The sequence below is a fragment of the Salmo trutta genome, chromosome 38, assembly GCF_901001165.1.
Source record: "Salmo trutta chromosome 38, fSalTru1.1, whole genome shotgun sequence".
NCBI lineage: Eukaryota > Metazoa > Chordata > Actinopteri > Salmoniformes > Salmonidae > Salmo > Salmo trutta.
The window spans coordinates 22,359,698-22,382,456 of record NC_042994.1 but is presented as its reverse complement, the minus strand read 5'-3'; the positions used below and the strand labels follow the sequence as shown (position 1 = coordinate 22,382,456).

At 46.4% G+C, this 22,759-nt stretch overlaps 1 protein-coding gene across 1 annotated transcript; it reads right to left on the bottom strand.

The window, feature by feature from the left end:
• Positions 1-4,284: 4,284 nt before the first annotated feature.
• On the bottom strand, positions 4,285-22,449 carry LOC115177869 (CMRF35-like molecule 3). Its single transcript, XM_029738866.1, has 6 exons — positions 22,127-22,449; positions 10,824-11,159; positions 10,608-10,715; positions 8,803-8,907; positions 4,889-4,996; positions 4,285-4,740 (listed from the first exon to the last, which is right to left on the bottom strand). The coding sequence occupies exons 1-6, from the start codon at positions 22,164-22,166 to the stop codon at positions 4,538-4,540; spliced, it is 900 nt and encodes a 299-aa protein (XP_029594726.1). The 5' UTR covers positions 22,167-22,449; the 3' UTR covers positions 4,285-4,537.
• Positions 22,450-22,759: the final 310 nt, after the last annotated feature.

Below are 22,759 nucleotides of genomic sequence, written 5' to 3'. Positions count from 1 at the left end.
CGTCAAAGGTTAGTGCTTCATTTAGCTGTGTTTTTGGTTTTTGTGATGCCTCTCCATGCTAGTAAAATGGCTGTGTGGTTATTTTTGTCTATGTACTCTCCTAACATAATCTAATGTTTTGCTTTCGCTGTAAAGCCTTTTTGAAATCGGACAATGTGGTTACATTAAGGAGAAGTGTATCTTTAAAATGGTGTAAAATAGTCGTATGTTTGAGAAATTGAAATTATATTTTTCCTGTTTTGTATTTCGCGCCATGCTATTTCACTGGCTGTTGAATAGTGTGGCACGGTCACGTCCCACCTTGCCCAGAGAAGTAGTTAATGTTTGTCCTCTTGTGTTTTGTGGGTGAATATTTTGAGTAGTGTGTTTCCTTCTCTGGGTCACGGTTTCTTGTTTTGGTCTAGTAAGTTTATTTATGTATTGCATTCAGTTTCACGGGTTAAATAAATATGTGGAACACAAACGCTGCATCTTGGTCCGCTCCTTCTAACAGCCGTGACAGAATCACCCACCACCAAGGGACCAAGCAGCGTGAGTGGGACCTGTGGACATGGGAGGAGATGAGGATGAGTATATCCAGGGCTATGGAGGATTTAGGGAAGCACGAGGCAGCCCCCCCCCCCCCCGGGTAGTTTAGCGGCGCCAGGGGTGAGACCTTAGCCAACTCCCCGTGCTTATTGTGGTGAGCATGTGCCTGCCTCTCGCACTCTCCCTCCAGTGCGCCTCCATAGCCCAGTATGTCCTGTGCCTGCTCCTCGCACTCGCCCTGAGGTGTGTGTTACTAGTCTGGTGCCTCCTGTGCCAGCCCCACGCATCAGGCCTCCTGTTCTCATTCCCAGTCCAGAGCTTCCGGCGACAGTTCCGAGCCCGCAACCTACTGAGAGGGCCTGCAGCCCCCAACCTACTGAGAGGGCCTGCAGCCCCCAACCTACTGAGAGGGCCTGCAGCCCCCAACCTACTGAGAGGGCCTGCAGCCCGCAACCTACTGAGAGGGCCTGCAGCCCACAACCTACTGAGAGGGCCTGCAGCCCACAACCTACTGAGAGGGCCTGCAGCCCGCAACCTACTGAGAGGGCCTGCAGCCCGCAACCTACTGAGAGGGCCTGCAGCCCGCAACCTACTGAGAGGGCCTGCAGCCCACAACCTACTGAGAGGGCCTGCAGCCCGCAGAGTTATTCTGCCACTGGAGGCTGTCTACAGAGGAGAGAACCAGAGTTATTCTGCCACTGGAGGCTGTCTATAGAGGAGAGAAACAGAGTTATTCTACCACTGGAGGCTGTCTACAGAGGAGAGAAACAGAGTTATTCTACCACTGGAGGCTGTCTATAGAGGAGAGAAACAGAGTTATTCTGCCACTGGAGGCTGTCTACAGAGGAGAGAACCAGAGTTATTCTGCCACTGGAGGCTGTCTACAGAGGAGAGAACCAGAGTTATTCTGCCACTGGAGGCTGTCTACAGAGGAGAGAAACAGAGTTATTCTGTCAATAGAGGGCGACATCCCTCCATCTATCCCTCCATCTATCCCTCCATCTCAGCTCTGTGAGTCTCGTCACAGCGGTACATGCTGATGAGACAGTTACTGAGTTTACTGACAGCACCAGTGGAGGCTGGTGAGGGGAGGACTACTTATAGTAATGGCTAGAATGGAACGTATCAAACACATAGAAATATATACTGCTGCTTTAATGAGAAATTCATATCGTCTCATTTCCCATCAAGTGGAGTAAAAAACACTGAATAATCAAAGGTTTCTAGAAACTACAAACTGAAGAATGAACGAACAAACAAATAAATAAATATATGAAAAAATGTAAAATTAAAATGTTGAATAGAAATATGAATGAAGGAATGAACGAACGAACAAATTAATAAATTATTAAATGAAAATATTAACTAATTAACAAATGAATGATCAAATTAAAACATGAATTAATTCTGTGCCATACAGATCAGTGACAGTAGTAGACTATGCAGCAGAGTATTTAATGGTGCAGTTACATTATGAGGTGTCTACAGTAGTAGACTATGTAGCAGAGTGTTTAATGGTGCAGTACATTATGAGGTGTCTACAGTAGTAGACTATGCAGCAGAGTGTTTAATGGTGCAGTACATTATGAGGTGTCTACAGTAGTAGACTATGTAGCAGAGTGTTTAACGGTGCAGTACATTATGAGGTGTCTACAGTAGTAGACTATGCAGCAGAGTGTATAATGGTGCAGTACATTATGAGGTGTCTACAGTAGTAGACTATGTAGCAGTGTTTAATGGTGCAGTACATTATGAGGTGTCTACAGTAGTAGACTATGTAGCAGAGTGTTTAATGGTGCAGTACATTATGAGGTGTCTACAGTAGTAGACTATGTAGCAGAGTGTTTAATGGTGCAGTACATTATGAGGTGTCTACAGTAGTAGACTATGTAGCAGAGTGTTTAATGGTGCAGTTACATTATGAGGTGTCTACAGTAGTAGACTATGTAGCAGAGTGTTTAATGGTGCAGTACATTATGAGGTGTCTACAGTAGTAGACTATGTAGCAGAGTGTTTAATGGTGCAGTACATTATGAGGTGTCTACAGTAGTAGACTATGCAGCAGAGTATTTAATGGTGCAGTTACATTATGAGGTGTCTACAGTAGTAGACTGCAGCAGAGTATTTAATGGTGCAGTACATTATGAGGTGTCTACAGTACTAGACTATGTAGCAGAGTGTTTAATGGTGCAGTACATTATGAGGTGTCTACAGTAGTAGACTATGTAGCAGAGTGTTTAATGGTGCAGTTACATTATGAGGTGTCTACAGTAGTAGACTATGTAGCAGAGTGTTTAATGGTGCAGTACATTATGAGGTGTCTACAGTAGTAGACTATGTAGCAGAGTGTTTAATGGTGCAGTACATTATGAGGTGTCTACAGTAGTAGACTATGTAGCAGAGTGTTTAATGGTGCAGTACATTATGAGGTGTCTACAGTAGTAGACTATGTAGCAGAGTGTTTAATGGTGCAGTACATTATGAGGTGTCTACAGTAGTAGACTATGTAGCAGAGTGTTTAATGGTGCAGTACATTATGAGGTGTCTACAGTAGTAGACTATGTAGCAGAGTGTTTAATGGTGCAGTACATTATGAGGTGTCTACAGTAGTAGACTATGTAGCAGAGTGTTTAATGGTGCAGTACATTATGAGGTGTCTACAGTAGTAGACTATGTAGCAGAGTGTTTAATGGTGCAGTACATTATGAGGTGTCTACAGTAGTAGACTATGTAGCAGAGTGTTTAATGGTGCAGTACATTATGAGGTGTCTACAGTAGTAGACTATGTAGCAGAGTGTTTAACGGTGCAGTACATTATGAGGTGTCTACAGCTGTTGGGTCAGTGTCTGGGTGGTTACTAGCCTCAGAGTCTTTACTGAAGGAAACAGTAACATAGTGGAGACAGTGTGGGAGAAAGGTAGACGTGCTGAGGGAAGAAAAATAGAAATACATTAGCTAGCGAAAGAGGAGACTGGCAGCAGGCCCTGAGTGGAGGTAACAGGTGGCTGTGCTTCCCCAAGCAGAAACCATGCAAAGGCCAGGCAAGCTATATGTATAAATATATGCCAAGCGTAAGCATGCAATGCAAGCATTATTTCATATCCATGTGAGGAGTCTAGCCCCTACTATGTTAGAGCTAAAAGCAGATATGGGCGTTATCCATTGGATGGAAAGAAAAAAGATGGCAGAACGCATGGGGGGGTTTTACTTCATTTACATAGAGGATGGACCTATGTTTTGTATATGCATAAAAGCAGAGCCAGGGCCTAAGAAAGGCAGTTGTTTTCCGCGGACCGACTCGGCTTTACTACTCTGTATTAAAGTCTATATTGAATTTACAAGTTCTTGTAAGAAGTGTTATTCTTAAGACAATTTTCCACGACAACAGTCTGGATCTCTGGGAATTTGACAGTAGCATAGTGGAGACAGGCTGGATCTCTGGGGAAGTTGACAGTATCATAGTGGAGACAGGCTGGATCTCTGGGGAAGTTGACAGTATCATAGTGGAGACAGGCTGGATCTCTGGGGAAGTTGACAGTAGCATAGTGGAGACAGGCTGGATCTCTGGGGAAGTTGACAGTATCATAGTGGAGACAGGCTGGATCTCTGGGGAAGTTGACAGTATCATAGTGGAGACAGGCTGGATCTCTGGGGAAGTTGACAGTATCATAGTGGAGACAGGCTGGATCTCTGGGGAAGTTGACAGTATCATAGTGGAGACAGGCTGGATCTCTGGGGAATTTGACAGTAGTATAGTGGAGACAGGCTGGATCTCTGGGGAAGTTGACAGCAGCATAGTGGAGACAGGCTGGATATCTGGTGAAGTTGACAGTATCATAGTGGAGACAGGCTGGATCTCTGGAGAAGTTGATAGTAGCATAGTGGAGACAGACTGGATATCTGGTGAAGTTGACAGTAGCATAGTGGAGACAGGCTGGATCTCTGGAGAAGTTGATAGTAGCATAGTGGAGTCAGGCTGGATATCTGGAGAAGTTGATAGTAGTATAGCTCACACTGTCGGACCAACGTTGGAGTAGAGGCCATCTGGACAAGTATTGGTTGCCGTGGCATAGATGGTTGTGATGTCACAGGCTGTATCTGGATTCTGATTGGTTGCTGTGGCATAGATGGGGTTAGTGGTGGTTCCGGTGTCTGGATCCTGGTTGGTTGTCATCGAGTCAGGCACCAAAGGTCTAGTAGAGTGTTGGGCTTCTGAAGAGAAAAACAAACAAAGATTATACATTTATTTTTTATATATTTCCTATGAATTAATTTTAAATAAAAACATTTAATTACAAAATCTATAATTATTTGTTGAGATATTTTTTTAAAGAATGATTGTGTGTGATAACTGGTGTACCTGCTGGTCTCGTGTCTCTGTCTCTCCTCTGTCTAAAGAACATGAACAGCAGCAGACCCAGCAGGAGTAGAACAATACCCAGACCAACACCAGAGAACATCACATCACCTAGAACACCCAGCACAACACCAGAGAACATCACATCACCTAGAACACCCAGAACAACACCAGACAACATCACATCACCTAGAACACCCAGAACAACACCAGAGAACATCACATCACCTAGAACACCCAGAACAACACCAGAGAACATCACATCACCTAGAACACCCAGAACAACACCAGAGAACATCAGATCACCTAGAACACCCAGAGACAGTACACAGGCATAATGTTACAGTGATGCTACATTTAGCTAGTCTCTACTGTACTGTACTTCTGTGTTTCTACCATTTCAGAGGGAGGGAGGAGGGAAGACAACATTAGACAGAGAAACAAGTGGGTGTTGAGGAGAGCAGAAATAAAGATGAAATGTTAATGATGAGGTATCAAGTCACAGTCAGATTATTCAATCTAATACCAGTATCAGGCAAAGTCAGTGTGTTTTTGTTGTGGTTTAATCTTATTTCCTGTCTAGAGGTGGAAGATGTAATGACTAGTTTCCACCACAAGGTGGTGTATCTTTACATTCAAAGTTTTGGTTTATAAGGGTCAGATGCTTGGTAATTGTAGTCCATGTTACAGTATGGCGCTTGGTAGTTGTAGTCCACGTTTCATAATGATGCTTGTGTTACAGTATGATGCTTTTATTTATTTTTTATTTAACGTTTATTTAACTAGGCAAGTCAGTTAAGAACAAATTCTTATTTACAATGACGGCCTAGGAACAGTGGGTTATCTGCCTTGTTCAGGGGCAGAACGACAGATTTTTTTCCCTTGTCAGGTCAGAGATTCGATCTTGCAACCTTTCGGTAACAAGTTCAACGCTCTAACCACTAGGCTTCCTGCCGCCCCAGTTGGTAGTTGCAGTCCATGTTACAGTGTGATGCTTGTGCATTATGTTACCTTGTGTTCTAGTCATGTCTGTGGTGGTGATGCTGTTGTTACCTTGTGTTCTAGTCATGTCTGTGGTGGTGATGCTGTTGTTACCTTGTGTTCTAGTCATGTCTGTGGTGGTGATGCTGTTGTTTCCTTGTGTTCTAGTCATGTCTGTGGTGGTGATGCTGTTGTTACCTTGTGTTCTAGTCATGTCTGTGGTGGTGATGCTGTTGTTACCTTGTGTTCTAGTCATGTCTGTGGTGGTGATGCTGTTGTTACTTTGTGTTCTAGTAATGTCTGTGGTGGTGATGCTGTTGTTACCTTGTGTTCTAGTCATGTCTGTGGTGGTGATGCTGTTGTTACCTTGTGTTCTAGTCATGTCTGTGGTGGTGATGCTGTTGTTACCTTGTGTTCTAGTCATGTCTGTGGTGGTGATGCTGTTGTTACCTTGTGTTCTAGTCATGTCTGTGGTGGTGATGCTGTTGTTACCTTGTGTTCTAGTCATGTCTGTGGTGGTGATGCTGTTGTTACTTTGTGTTCTAGTAATGTCTGTGGTGGTGATGCTGTTGTTACCTTGTGTTCTAGTCATGTCTGTGGTGGTGATGCTGTTGTTACCTTGTGTTCTAGTCATGTCTGTGGTGGTGATGCTGTTGTTACCTTGTGTTCTAGTCATGTCTGTGGTGGTGATGCTGTTGTTACCTTGTGTTCTAGTAATGTCTGTGGTGGTGATGCTGTTGTTACCTTGTGTTCTAGTCATGTCTGTGGTGGTGATGCTGTTGTTACCTTGTGTTCTAGTCATGTCTGTGGTGGTGATGCTGTTGTTACCTTGTGTTCTATTCATGTCTGTGGTGGTGATGCTGTTGTTTCCTTGTGTTCTAGTCATGTCTGTGGTGGTGATGCTGTTGTTACCTTGTGTTCTAGTCATGTCTGTGGTGGTGATGCTGTTGTTACCTTGTGTTCTAGCCATGTCTGTGGTGGTGATGCTGTTGTTACCTTGTGTTCTAGTCATGTCTGTGGTGGTGATGTTGTTGTTACCTTGTGTTCTAGTCATGTCTGTGGTGGTGATGCTGTTGTTACCTTGTGTTCTAGTCATGTCTGTGGTGGTGATGCTGTTGTTACCTTGTGTTCCAGTCATGTCTGTGGTGGTGATGCTGTTGTTACCTTCCCTGTGGCTCAGTTGGTAGAGCATGGTGTGTGCAACGCCAGGGTTGTGGGTGGCCAGTACAAAGAAATGCATGAAATGAAATGTATGCATTCATTACTGTAAGTTGCTCTGGATAATGACAAAAATGTAAAATGTTCTAGTCATGTCTGTGGTGGTGATGCTGTTGTTACCTTGTGTTCTAGTCATGTCTGTGGTGGTGATGCAGTAATATCTAGCAAGTAATCTAACAAGTAATCTAACAATTCCACAACAACTACCTAACACACACAATTCTAAAGGGATAGAATAAGAATATGTTCTTATAAATATATGGATGAGCGATGGACTAGCAGCATAGGCAAGATGCAATAGGTGGTATGAAATACAGTATATATGTCACGTGTTCTCCAGCCTCTAGATCACCAGGCTGCTCGTTATGGCGCACACCTGTCACCATCGTTACGCGCACCTGCGCATCATCAGACTCACCTGGACTCCATCACCTCCCTGATTACCTTCCCTATATATGTCACTCCCTTTGGTTCCTCCCCAGGTGTTATTGATTCTGTTCCTGGGTCAGTTAGCTCCCTTTGGTTCCTCCCCAGGTGTTATTGATTCTGTTCCTGGGTCAGTTAGCTCCCTTTGGTTCCTCCCCAGGTGTTATTGATTCTGTTCCTGGGTCAGTTAGCTCCCTTTGGTTCCTTCCCCAGGTGTTATTGATTCTGTTCCTGGGTCAGTTAGCTCCCTTTGGTTCCTTCCCAGGTGTTATTGATTCTGATCCTGGGTCAGTTAGCTCCCTTTGGTTCCTTCCCCAGGTGTTATTGATTCTGTTCCTGGGTCAGTTAGCTCCCTTTGGTTCCTTCCCCAGGTGTTATTGTTTCTGTTCCTGGGTCAGTTAGCTCCCTTTGGTTCCTTCCCCAGGTGTTATTGTTTCTGTTCCTGGGTCAGTTCGGTGCGTTGTTTGTGTTTCTTATGTTTGTAGTGTGGAGGTAGGGTGGAGGTGATATGGTCCTTGACTAGTCTCTCAAAGCACTTCATGATGATGGAAGTGAGTGCTACAGGGCGGTAGTCATTTAGTTCAGTTATCTTTGCCTTCTTGGGAACAGGAACAATGGTGGCCATCTTGAAGCATGTGGGGACAGCAGACTGGGATAGGGAGCGATTGAATACGTCCGTAAACACACCAGCCAGCTGGTCTGTGCATGCTCTGACGCGACTAGGGATGCCGTCTGGGCCGGCAGCCTTGCGAGGGTTAACACGTTTTAATGTCTTACTCACGTCGGCCATGAAGAAGGAGGGGAGGGCCCACAGTCCTCTAGCGGGTCGCGTCGGTGGCACTGTACTATCCTCAAAGCAGACATAGAAGGTGTTTAGTTTGTCTGGAAGCAAGACATCGGTGTCCGCGATGTGGCTAGTATTCTTTTTGTAGTCCGTAATTGCCTGTAGACCCTGCCACATACGTCTCATGTCTGAGCCGTTGAATTGTGACTCCACTTTATCCCTATACCGACATTTTGCTTGTTTGATTGACTTGTGGAGGGAATAACTACAATGTTTATAGTCACCCATATTATTTGAGTTGAACCGTGTTATTTGACGTGTCAAATTAAAAGCTTTTTTTTGTGTTTCTTGCCATGTTTGTGGGTGGTGATGCTGTTGTTACCTTGTGTTCTAGTCATGTCTGTGGTGGTGATGCTGGTGTTACCTTGTGTTCTAGTCATGTCTGTGGTGGTGATGCTGTTGTTACCTTGTGTTCTAGTCATGTCTGTGGTGGTGATGCTGTTGTTACCTTGTGTTCTAGTCATGTCTGTGGTGGTGATGCTGTTGTTACCTTGTGTTCTATACATGTCTGTGGGTGGTGATGTTGTTGTTCCTACTGTTCCATTGGTCCTATCTGTTGGAACATTATGAGTCACATAAGTTAGGTGAAAACCCCCAACAATGAGAGAGAGAGAGAGAGAGAGAGAGAGAGAGAGAGAGAGAGAGAGAGAGAGAGAGAGAGAGAGAGAGAGAGAGAGAGAGAGAGAGAGAGAGAGAGAGAGAGAGAGAGAGAGAGAGAGAGAGAGAGAGAGAGAGAGAGAGAGAGAGAGAGAGAGAGAGAGAGAGAGAGAGAGAGAGAGAGAGAGAGAGAGATTTACAACGGCGCAGTTTAGTAAATAAAACCACCGTAAACAGTACAATAAATAAATGGGTAAAACCCGTCACACACCAGCACAACGTGCGCAAGCACTAACATTAAACAATTCCGGACAAGAACATGGGGGGAACAGAGGGTTAAATACACAACATGTAATGATGGAATTGAAACTAGGTGTGTGGCAAGACAAGACATAACAAATGGAAAATGAAAAGTGGATCGGCAACAGCTAGAAGACCGGTGACGTCGACTGCCGAACGTTGCCCGAGCAAGGAGAGGGACCCACTTCGGAGGAAGTCGTGACAGCGCCTGAATACTTGTCTCTGTATGTGTGGTTTGGGGTGTGTATTTCCGAGGCTGAAAGTCGTACCCACTCTGTGTGTTTCAGAGGAAGTGGTTTGAACCTTGACCTTGAGGACCTGATGTTCTTATTGTCATAAACACATAATGACTATAACTACTAGTCTCTCAATACAGAACCTTCTGAGTACAGTTACAATACTAAAGATAATGACTATAACTACTAGTCTCTCAATACAGAACCTCTCTGAGTACAGTTACAATACTAAAGATAATGACTATAACTACTAGTCTCTCAATACAGAACCTCTCTGACTACAGTTACAATACTAAAGATAATGACTGTAACTACTAGTCTCTCAATACAGCACCTCTCTGAGTTCAGTTACAATACTAAAGATAATGACTATAACTACTAGTCTCTCAATACAGAACCTCTGACTACAGTTACAACACTAAAGATAATGACTATAACTACTAGTCTCTCAATACAGCACCTCTCTGACTACAGTTACAATACTAAAGATAATGACTGTAACTACTAGTCTCTCAATACAGAACCTCTCTGACTACAGTTACAATACTAAAGATAATGACTGTAACTACTAGTCTCTCAATACAGCACCTCTCTGAGTTCAGTTACAATACTAAAGATAATGACTATAACTACTAGTCTCTCAATACAGAACCTCTGACTACAGTTACAACACTAAAGATAATGACTATAACTACTAGTCTCTCAATACAGCACCTCTCTGACTACAGTTACAATACTAAAGATAATGACTGTAACTACTAGTCTCTCAATACAGAACCTCTCTGAGTACAGTTACAAGACTAAAGATAATGACTATAACTACTAGTCTCTCAATACAGACCCTCTCTGACTACAGTTACAATACTAAAGATAATGACTGAACAGGTTATAGGGACTAAATAACATGGTTAATATCAGTGACTGGGGGAGAGGGAGATGTGAGAGGGGGAGAGGAGAGAGAGATAGAGAGAGGGATATAGATGTAGGTGTGTAGTATTCAGAGAGGGATATATATATATATATAGATGTAGGTGTGCAGTCTTTAGAGAGGGAGGTATATATATATAGATATAGGTGCGTGGTCTTCAGAGAGCCATGTCTCTTAGTGTAATATATGTACCAGTAGTGGAGTTTGAGGAGTCAGTTGTCATGGTGATGTTTGTTGATGGGTGTGTCGTGGAGAGGAGTGGTCTGGAGGTGACTGGGCCAGGGTTGGGAGGAACAGGAGCTGTAGAGAGAGGAAAGGAGAGAGAGAGATAATACATCAACACTAATATATAACGTGTAAAATGTAGTCAGACTTAAGCACACTGATAGGACGTCTTAGACAACACACCTCTGTCCACAGTGATCCTGACTTCAGTTGGCTGATCAGGTCCCCATGTATCCGCTCCACACCAGTATGTACCAGCATCCTCTAGCATCAGGTTAGTGATGGTCACGGTGAAGACTCTTCTCTCTGTGTCGTCATACAGAGAGTATCTCCCTTGATGAGTCCACGCTGGGTGCTGATGTTTTTGGGTTTGGATGACAACAACACGGTCTCTGTATATCCCTTTAGAGAGGTACTTTTGGTTTGTCTCATACCCCTGATCATAATGACACTGAATGTGAGCATTTCCTCCTTCTGTTGCTCTGTTTGTAATCACCCCTGACAACACACAGACCACCGCTACAACAGAAACACAGAGACAGAGTTATAGTATGTACAGACATCCTCAGATTGTGTTGTTGATCAACTCTCACATCACTGTCTTGACAGCTCTGTACTAGTCTAATGTCTGGACATTGAGAATCAAGGGAAACATGTTTAAAATATAACCATTACCTTGAATGTGACTAGTAATGCAGAATTGATCTGTTTAATTAGTAATGAAGTTTGGTACTGGTCTACTGCTGAATGATAAAGTAAAGTACAGCATTGATATATGAGTTCAGGACTCCAGCAATACAGTAAAACAGTGTTGAATGATAAAGTAAAGTACAGCATTGATATATGAGTTCAGGACTCCAGCAATACAGTAAAACAGTGTTGAATGATAAAGTAGTAAAGTAATAAAGTACAGTATTGATCACTATGGTATAAAATGATACATGCTCAGTATTGAGAGATGTGTTCAGCGAATAACACAGTTCAATATGGGGTGTGTATTAATGTATTGAGGTCTAATAGTAACAGTTCAATATGGGGTGTGTATTAATGTATTGAGGTCTGATAGTAACAGTTCAATATGGGGTGTGTATTAATGTATTGAGGTCTAATAGTAACAGTTCAATATGGGGTGTGTATTAATGTATTGATGTCTGTTAGTAACAGTTCAATATGGGGTGTGTATTAATGTATTGAGGTCTGATAGTAACAGTTCAATATGGGGTGTGTATTAATGTATTGAGGTCTGATAGTAACAGTTCAATATGGGGTGTGTAATAATGTATTGAGGTCTGATAGTAACAGTTCAATATGGGGTGTGTATTAATGTATTGAGGTCTGATAGTAACAGTTCAATATGGGGTGTGTATTAATGTATTGAGGTCTGATAGTAACAGTTCAATATGGGGTGTTGTAACGGCTTGTTACAGGAAGCAGCGAACACGGTGTGGTAATTTTAATCAACCACAACGTACAAAATTAAAGGACTCCCAACAACAGGGAAAAATACAGCAAAACAAGCACAGTCTAACAAACTATAGTCGACACACAGAAAGACAATCCCGCACAATAGGAAGCGGGCCAGCTGAACTAAATAGCCCTCCTAATGACTAACTCAGGGCAGGTGAGAAAACATTAAAAAAGGGAAAAACAAAAAGGGAATCGGTGGCAGCTAATAGGCCGGTGACGACGACCGCCGAGCGCCACCCGAGCAGGAGGGGGCGCCACCGTCGGTAGGACTCGTGACAGTACCCCCCCCCCTGACGCGCGGCTCCTGCAGCGCGCCGACACCGGCCTCGAGGCCGACCCAGAGGACGAGGCGCAGGGCGATCCGGACGGAGGCGGTGGAACTCCTTCAACATGGATGGGTCCAAGACGTCCTCCGTCGGTACCCAGCACCTCTCCTCCGGACCGTACCCCTCCCAGTCCACGAGGTACTGCAGGCCCCCCGCCCGGCGTCTCGAGTCCAGAATGGCCCTTACGCTGTACGCCGGGGACCCCCCGATGTCCAGGGGGGGTGGAGGGACCTCCGGCACCTCATCTTCTTGTAGGGGACCAGCTACCACCGGCCTGAGGAGAGACACATGAAACGAGGGGTTAATACGGTAATAGGAAGGGAGTTGCAACCGATAACACACCTCGTTTATCCTCCTCAGGACTTTGAAGGGCCCCACACACTGCGGCCCCAGCTTCCGGCAGGGCACGCGGAGGGACAGGTTCCGGGTCGAGAGCCAGACCCTGTCACCCGGTGCGAACACCGGCGCCTCACTGCGGTGGCGGTCAGCACTCCTCTTCTGCCTGGCACTGGCCTCCTTCAGTGAGTCCTGTACTGCTCTCCAGGTCTCCTTGGAGTGCTGAACCCAGTCCTCCACCGCAGGAGCCTCGGTCTGGCTCTGGTGCCATGGGGCCAGGACCGGCTGGTACCCTAACACACACTGGAAGGGTGACATGTTAGTAGAGGAGTGGCGAAGTGAGTTCTGGGCTAACTCTGCCCAGGGAATATACCTCGCCACTCCCCTGGCCGGTCCCGGCAATACGACCTCAGGAACCTGCCCACCTCCTGGTTCACCCTCTCCGCCTGCCCATTGCTCTCGGGGTGATAACCGGAGGTTAAACTGACCGAGATCCCCAGCCGCTCCATAAACGCCTTCCAGACCCTGGATGTGAACTGGGAACCCCGATCAGAGACAATATCCTCCGGCACCCCGTAGTGCCGGAAGACGTGGGTAAATAGGGCCTCCGCAGTCTGCAGGGCCGTAGGGAGACCGGGCAAAGGGAGGAGACGGCAGGACTTAGAAAACCGATCCACAACCACCAGGATCGCAGTGTTCCCCTGAGAGGAGGGAAGATCTGTCAGGAAGTCGATAGACAGGTGCGACCATGGTCGTTGCGGAACGGGGAGGGGCTGTAACTTCCCTCTCGGTAAATGCCTAGGAGCCTTACTCTGGGCACACACCGAACAGGAAGAGACATATGACCTCACGTCCTTAGCCAAGGTGGGCCACCAATACTTCCCCCTTAGGCTCCGCACTGTCCTCTCTACACCAGGATGACCCGCTGCAGGTAGCGTGTGCGCCCACCGAATCAACCGATCGCGAACATCGAGCGGCACATACATGCGCCCCTCGGGCACCTGCGTCGGCGCAGGTTCCAACACCAGTGCCCGCTCGATGTCCGCGTCCACCTCCCACACCACTGGTGCCACCAGCCTTGACGCTGGAATGATGGGAGTTGGATCGATGGGTCGGTCATCCGTGTCATACAGACGGGACAGCGCGTCGGCTTTAGTATTTAGGGAACCCGGTCTATATGAGATGGTAAACCTAAACCGGGCGAAGAACATGGCCCACCTTGCCTGACGTGGATTCAGTCTCCTCGCTGCCCGGATGTATTCCAGGTTTCGGTGGTCGGTCCAGATGAGAAAGGGGTGCTTAGCCCCCTCAAGCCAGTGTCGCCACACCCTCAAGGCTTTGACTACCGCTAGCAGCTCCCTGTCCCCCACATCGTAATTATGCTCCGCCGAACTGAGCTTCCCTGAGAAGAAAGCACAGGGGCGAAGTTTCGGTGGCGCACCCGAGCGCTGTGATAGCACGGCACCCACCCCAGCCTCGGATGCGTCCACCTCTACTACGAACGCTAAAGACGGGTCCGGGTGCAACAACACGGGTGCGTCGGTGAACAGTGTCTTCAACTTCTTGAAGGCTCTGTCCTCCTCCGTCGACCACCTCAAACGCGCCGGCCCCCCCTTCAGCAGTGAGGTAATGGGAGCCGCTACCTGGCCAAAACCCCGGATAAACCTCCGGTAGTAGTTGGCAAAGCCCAAGAACCGCTGCACTTCCTTCACCGTGGTTGGAGTCGGCCAATTACGCACGGCCTTAACGCGGTCACACTCCATCACCACCCCCGTGGTGGAAATGCGATAACCCAGAAAGGAGACGGCTCGTTTGAAAAACTCACACTTCTCAGCCTTAACGTATAGGTCATGCTTCAGCAGTCTACCAAGCACCTTGCGCACCAGGGACACATGCGTGGAGCGGGTGGCGGAATATATCAGAATGTCATCGATATAAACAATCACGCCCTGCCCGTGCAGGTCCCTGAGAATCTCGTCAACAAAGGATTGAAAGACGGCTGGAGCATTTTTCAACCCATACGGCATGACGAGGTATTCATAATGGCCTGATGTGGTACTAAAGGCGGTTTTCCACTCGTCTCCCTTCTTGATACGCACCAGATTATACGCGCTCCTGAGATCCAATTTTGTGAAGAGCTGTGCTCCGTGAAATGATTCCACCGCCGTAGCGATAAGAGGTAGTGGGTAACTAAACCCCACCGTGATCGCGTTTAGACCTCTATAATCAATGCACGGACGCAGACCTCCCTCCTTTTTCTTCACAAAAAAGAAACTCGAGGAAGCGGGTGAGATGGAGGGCCGAATGTACCCCTGTCCCAAGGATTCCGTGACGTATGTTTCCATAGCCACCGTCTCCTCTTGTGACAAGGGGTACACGTGACTCCTGGGAAGCGTAGCGTTAACCTGGAGATCTATCGCACAATCCCCTTGACGATGAGGTGGTAATTTAGTCGCTCTCTTTTTACAAAAAGCGATCGCCAAATCGGCGTATTCAGGGGGAATGCGCACGTTGGACACCTGGTCTGGACTCTCCACCGACGTGGCACATATGGAAACTCCTAGACACCTCCCTGAACACTCCTCCGACCACCCCTGGAGAACCCCCTGTTTCCATGAAATGAGGGGATTGTGACCAGCCAGCCAGGGGACCCCCAGCACCACCGGAAACGCAGGTGAATCAATAAGGAAAAAGTTAATGCTTTCCTTATGACTCCCCAGCGTTACCATGTCCAGCGGCACCGTAGACTCCCTGACTAGCCCTGACCCTAATGGTCGGCTATCTAAGGAGTGCACGGGGAAGGGGGAATCTATCGGCACCCGTGGAATGCCCAGCTTAATGGCAAGTCCACGGTCCATAAAGTTCCCAGCTGCGCCCGAATCGACTAGCGCCCTATGCTTGGAAGAGGGAAAAAAGTTAGAAAATAAAACAGGCAAAAACACATGACCAACAGGGGGTTCTGGGCGAGTCTGGTGCTGACTCACCTGAGGTGACCGAGAAGTGTTCTGCCTGCCTTCTCGACTCCCAGACTGGCTCCTCCAGCACCGGTCGGCCGTGTGTCCTCTCCGACCACAGCTGGTGCAGGAGAAGCCACCTCCTCCGGTGCCCCTTGACACGGCCCCCCCCCACCTCCATAGGGGTAGGGGCGGGGGTGCCCGGGGGTGGAACGGGCAGGACCCTCTCCGAACGCCCGCGGGCAGCCAGCAAATTGTCCAACCGTATGGACATATCAATCAGTTCGTCCAGGGACAGATTGGTGTCCCTACAGGCCAGCTCCCTGCGGACGTCCGCCCGGAGACTACACCTGTAGTGGTCTATGAGGGCCCTGTCATTCCACCCCGCTCCAGCAGCCAAGGTCCTAAACTCCAGCGCGAAGTCTTGAGCGCTCCTCGTCTCCTGCCTGAGGTGGAACAGCCGTTCACCCGCCGCTCTACCTTCGGGGGGGTGGTCGAAAACAGCCCGAAAGCGGCGGGTGAACTCTGGGTAGTGGTCCCTCGCCGAGTCCGGAGCGTTCCAGACCGCATTAGCCCACTCCAGAGCTCGGCCCGTCAGGCAGGAAACGAGGGCACTCACGCTCTCCTCTCCTGTAGGAGCAGGCCTGACGGTGGCCAGGTACAGCTCTAACTGGAGAAGAAACCCCTTGCACCCAGCCGCCGTCCCATCGTACTCCCTCGGGAGTGCCAGGCGAAGCGCGCCAGAGCCAGACGTCGTAGGAGGAGGAGATGGTTGTATCGGGGGGGGTGTAGGTGGAGAGAGGATACCACTCCTCTCCCATCGGTCCATCCTCTCCATCACCTGGTCCATGGCGGATCCGATGCGATGCAGGACCGATGTATTATGAAGGACACGTTCCTCCATCGAGGGTAGTGGAGTGCCCGCTGCTCCCGCTGATTCCATGCTCTTAGTGGTTGCGGGATTCTGTAACGGCTTGTCTGCGGTGTGGCGGAAAGAAGCGCAGGAAGCAGCGAACACGGTGTGGTAATTTTAATCAACCACAACGTACAAAATTAAAGGACTCCCAACAACAGGGAAAAATACAGCAAAACAAGCACAGTCGAACAAACTATAGTCGACACACAGAAAGACAATCCCGCACAATAGGAAGCGGGCCAGCTGAACTAAATAGCCGTCCTAATGACTAACTCAGGGCAGGTGAGAAAACATAAAAAAAGGAAAAAACAAAAAGGGAATCGGTGGCAGCTAATAGGCCGGTGACGACGACCGCCGAGCGCCACCCGAGCAGGAGGGGGCGCCACCGTCGGTAGGACTCGTGACAGGTGTGTATTAATGTATTGAGGTCTTATAGTAACAGTTCAATATGGGGTGTGTATTGATGTACAAAAAATATATACATTATAATATCATCTTTGTATATCAAAATTGTTGTAATGTGGTTAACTATAAAAATGGAAATGAAAAGTATTCAGATCTGAAAGATTATATTCAACCAGAGTGTCTATAGATAATGGGAAAAGTCTAGACTTGACTGTTACACTTGAATCATTCCCAAGGTGAATGGCTCGGCCCTCTGCACTATGACACCACACACTATTGTAGAGACTTTGATATTACCGGCCTCAATTGATACGGTGAAACCAATGTGTGGGGAGGCAGAGGCACAGAAACTCACATCAATACCTTTGTCAGATAACTGTTAAACAAAGAATTTATGCTATTGCTAGCAGTATAACTCTGACTGAATGACTAAAATGTTTCGCATTGAGAGAGGAAGTGATTTAATTCACAATGGATGTAAAATACAAAGACTTGGTTTACTATCTGTGTAAGAAAATGTGTCTCCTTGTAACGCTTGGGCGTAGTGGGTGCAGAGTCAGGAGCAGGAGGCAGAGAATGCAGGGTAGTGTTATTTATTCAACACACAACGGCAAAACACAAGCCACCCCAACAGCGTACTAGAGCGCACACAAAAACCAAAGTGCCCAAACACATGGGACAGAACAGGTCGGCGCAAAATACGCACTTGCACCTCAAAATACAAATGAGCGTGCATTCACAAGCAATACAACGAATAAATAATCCCGCACACAGAGCAGGCAGGCCTCCTGGCTAAAATAGCCCAGTTAATCAGCCCAAACCAAAAACAGGTGCACACAATAAACGAAAAGGGGGAAAAGGGAATCAGTGGCAGCTAGTAGGCCGGCGACGACGGCCGCTGAGCGCCACCCGAACAGGAGGGGGAGCTACCTTCGGTAGGAGTTGTGACACTCCTTGCCTATATAACAGACATATTTGGTAAACAGAATGAACTGAATGCAAGCATGCAGGGGAAATACAAGAGCATTCTACAGATGAGTGACCCAATCAGTGGATTCAGATGAGAGGAAAGAATTGTTATTGGAGAGATTCTTTCAAAAGCCTTCTAACAGAAAACAACATCACTAAGTGTCCCATACGAGTGATGACTGCTCACCTCCAATGCTTGGAAGAGCTCTTTGGGACCTACTTCCCAAAGTGATCCTGGCTCAGTTGACATGCTGGTAAGTGAAATCAAACAGCTGATCAAGCTGTCATGTGACCGAATGCTGCAGACAACTCATTCACGGGTCACTACGGAGGAGTTTGGGTTTCTGACTCAAAGGGAATACCCTGCCGTCTCCCTCTGAGCATTAATGCAGCTTTCAAAACAACTGGGAACTGGGAAACCTCAGACATCCAACTTCAGTGAGTTCAACACAACTGGGAAGTCTGAAAAAAAACGATCTCCGACTGGGAAAAAATTGGTTTAAATGGTCATGTCACGACAGTGACGGATGGTGGCGCCCCTCCTCGTCGCCGACCTACTAGCTACCATCGATCCCTTTTTGTTTCACTTTCGTTTGGTTAGGTCTAGGTAGGCACGCACCTGTTTTGGATTAGTCATTAGTAAGGGGGGGGTTATTTAGGTTAGCGTAGGATGTATGTGGTTGTACGTGATTGTGTTGCTTGTCCGGGTTTTTTGTGTGCGAAAAGAACGTGTACTAAGTTTTCCTTCTGCCAGTGGTTTATTTTCTTTGTGTACACCATCGCAGAATATTTAAGGGCTGCGCCCCTATACTTTGACGACCACATCCAGTTGCTTTTAATAAAGAAGTGTGGTCACGAACTCTGTCTCCTGCGCCTGACTCTACCTCTCCTGTTGTTCTTCCAGCCCGTGACAGGTCATCCAACTCGGAATTCCAAGTCGTTAATACGGGCCTCTTTCTAGAGCACCAACCTGAAGATCACTGATGTCATGATTTGACCTTGTTTTTTTCCGACTTCCCCATTGTCTTGAAAGCACCATAAATGCAGAGAATGCCAGACCCCTCATAACTTAGCCTACAGTTCTGACTTGTTGGTGCACATGTAGCCTATAGCCTGATTTAGAGAAATGTAATCATCGAATATTGTAAGATCTTTCATTGTTTGCTAATATGCCCCCTTTTTGATCCTACGGTTCTGACTTGGTGTTCAGGGAAAATACTGTAAGAACGACCCATGTTCTGAATCCTGTCACTGTACATTTCAAAGTGCTGAACAAATAGTTATATTGACTACGTCCGTCCTAGCTAGCTCATTAATGTCTTAATCGAAATTACGGATATCCTCTTATCAGCTCATGGTCCCACTAACCAGAAACCGTGGATGGTTGGCGGCATTTGCGCAAAACTGAAAGCGCGAACCACTTAATTTAACCATGGAAAGAGGTCTGGGAATATGGCTGAATATAAACAGCGAAGTTATTCCCTCCGCGAAGGCAATGAAACAAGCGGAATGCCGGTACAGGGACAAAGTGGACTCTCAATTCCCACTAACAAGGACTGCACCCCCCCCTCCTTCTCCTTGGCAGATGGGAGTTAAACATTTAAACGTGTTAACCCTTGCAAGGCTGCTGGCCCAGACAGCATCCCAAGCCAAGTCCTCAGAGCATGCGCAGACCAGCTGGCTGGTGTGTTAACGGACATTTCAATCGCTCCCTATCCCAGTCTGCTGTCCCCACATGCTTCAAGATGGTCACCATAGTTCCTGTACCCAAGAAGGTAAAGATAACTGAACTAAATGACTACTGCCCCGTAGCACTCACTTCTGTCATCATGAAGTGCTTTGAGAGACTAGTCAAGGATCATATCACCACCACCTTACCTGTCACCCTAGACCCACTTCAGTTTGCTTACCGCCCCAACAGGTCCACAGACAATGCAATCGCCATCACACTGCACACTGCCCGATCCCATCTGGACAAGAGGACTACCTATGTAAGAATGCTGTTCATTGACTACAGCTCAGCATTCAACACCATACTGTAGTACCCTCCAAGCTCATCATCAAGCTGGAGGCCCTGGGTCTCAACCCCGTCCTGTGAAATTGGGTCCTGAACTTTCTGAAGGGCCGCCCCCTGGTGGTGAAGGTAGGAAGCAACATCTCCACTTCCCTGACCCTCAACATTGGGGCCCCATAAGGGTGCATGCCCCTCCTGTACTCCATGTTCACCCACGACTGCGTGGCAATGCACGCCTCCAACTCAATCATCAAGTTTGTAGACGACACAACAGTGGTGGGCTTAATTACCAACAACAACGAGACAGCCCACAGGGAGGAGGTGAGGGCACTCGGAGTGTGGTGTCAGGAAAACAACCTCTCACTCAATGTCAACAAAACAAAGGAGATGATCGTGGACTTCAGGAAACAGCAGAGGGAGCACCCACCTATCCTCATCGAAGGTATAGCAGTGGAGAAGGTGGAAAGTTTTAAGTTCCTTGGTGTACACATCACAGACAAACTCTAATGGTCCACCCACACAGACAGTGTGGTGAAGAAGGGGCAACAGCGAAACCCTGACAAACTTTTACAGATGCACAATCGAAGGCATCCTGTCGGGCTGTATCACAGCCTGGTACGGCAACCGCACCGCCCTCAACTGCAAGGCTCTCCAGATGGTGGTGCGGTCTGCCCAACGCATCACCGGAGACAAACTACCTGCCCTCCATGACACCTACAGCACCCGATGTCACAGGAAGGCCAAAAAGATAATCAAGGACAACAACCACCCGAGCCACTGCCTGTTCACCCCACTATCATCCAGAAGACGAGGTCAGTACAGGTGCATCAAAGCTGGGACCGAGAGACTGAAAAACAACTTCTACCTCAAGGCCATCAGACTGCTAAACAGCCATCACTAACACAGAGAGGCTGCTGCCTACATTGAGACCCAATCACTGGCCAGTTTATTAAATGGATCACTAGTCACTTTTAACAATGCCACTTTAATAATGTTTCATATCCTACATTACTCATATCACATGTATACACTGTATTTTATACCATCTATTGCACCTTGCCAATGCCGCTCGGCCATCACTCATCCATATTTTTATATGTACATATTTTCATTCACCCCTTTAGATTTGTGTGTATTAGTTAGTTGTTGGGGAATTGTTAGATTACTTGTTAGATTACTTGTCAGATATTAATGCACTGTCGGAACTATAAGCACAAGCATTAACATCTGCTAAACATGTGTATGTGACAAATAACATTTGATTTGATTCATGCCATAGTTTGTACATCTCAACAGTGGGGGCACCATTTGACACTGTTATAGTGCAATGAATGTATTGAATAGTGTTCTGTAGTGACGTTGCTGGCCTGCATCCCCCAAACATTGTTGGGGTAGTTTGCCCCACTAAGGTTTACATGTTAAAATCTATACTGTATTTTAGTTACACTGTTTATACACCACATATTTAATTTATATCCTGGATTCTTGACATAGCTCAATCTAATATATTCACTGCTGTACATATCAATCTTAGTGTATCTACTGCTGTACATATCAATCTTAGTGTATATACTGCTGTACATATCATTCTTAGTGAATCTACTGCTGTACATATCATTCTTAGTTGATCTACTGCTGTACATATCATTCTTAGTTGATCTTGTGTAAATCCCCCTGGTGGACATATGTATAGATAGCATTATGATACTGCTACAGTGCTATTTGGGTTGTTAATTGGATTCATCCCACCATTCTTGATTTCTTGAATTTTTTTGTAATTTTCATTACATTTCAATTGTTTGACGTTTGAATCCATTGTTAGGAGCTAGTAACATAAACATTTCACTGCACCACTAATAACACCTGCTAAACACTGTAAGTGACCAGTAGACTTTGATTTTAATCTTACTTTAACTCTGCACAAATCCAGTCAAAAGACAACATATCAACCATTTCAGGTTTAGTATTATCAGAAGAAACAAGCTCAGCACTATTGACCTTTCTGCTACTATAAATACATATGTTCATTTCCTTGTTTACTATGTAAATATATGATCCAGACAGTAATACAGACAGACAGACAGACAGACAGAACTCACCTGAGAGGAGACAGCAGGAGAAAACATGGAGTATCTTCATTCTGGTCAATTACTCCTCAGTTACTATACCGTTAAAGTTACTTTACTACCACAGTTACTATACCATTAAAGTTACTTTAATATCAAAGTTACTATACTGTTAAAGTTACTTTACTATTCTACCAGCTAGCACAGGTCCACAACAGCTTCTCTGTCAGCTACTAGTTTGACAGCAGTGTTACTGAAATGATCTTTCTTCCACAACTCTCTCTCCCCCATGTCAGAGAGACGGAAGTGGTAGTGATGGAGGTGGTGGAGGTTTGGGCGTTAGCTTACACATCCTGTTGGTTTCTATGTAGTGACCTCAGTGTGTGCAGGTCTATCTGTGCTGCAGAGTGAAACTGGTTCAAACCGGCCGGAGGTTAGACTTCTAAACCAGCAAGCTGTGGTGACTAAGGGTTAAAACTGTCAACTTCTCTGTTCTAAAGTTACCATGTTTGTTTCAGCAGAGGAGGAACACATTGTTGACATGATGACATTATAGTTAAAGTACACATCAATATATTTTATTATATTAATCCACATATGTTTACATTGATTGAGAAAGGACGGTGCAGAATGGATTTCCAAAAGTTAAAATGTTACAAAGACTAA

What these genes read in the sequence shown, in the direction of transcription:
- LOC115177869 (XM_029738866.1), bottom strand. Translation starts at nt 22,166, where the DNA reads ATGAAGATACTCCATGTTTTCTCCTGCTGTCTCCTCTCAG. An exon ending in CAGGATCACTGTGGACAGAG is followed by an intron (nt 10,716 to 10,823) that starts GTGTGTTGTCTA and finishes CTCTCTCTACAG; the next exon opens with CTCCTGTTCCTCCCAACCCT. An exon ending in CTCCTCAAACTCCACTACTG is followed by an intron (nt 8,908 to 10,607) that starts GTACATATATTA and finishes ATGTTCCAACAG; the next exon opens with ATAGGACCAATGGAACAGTA.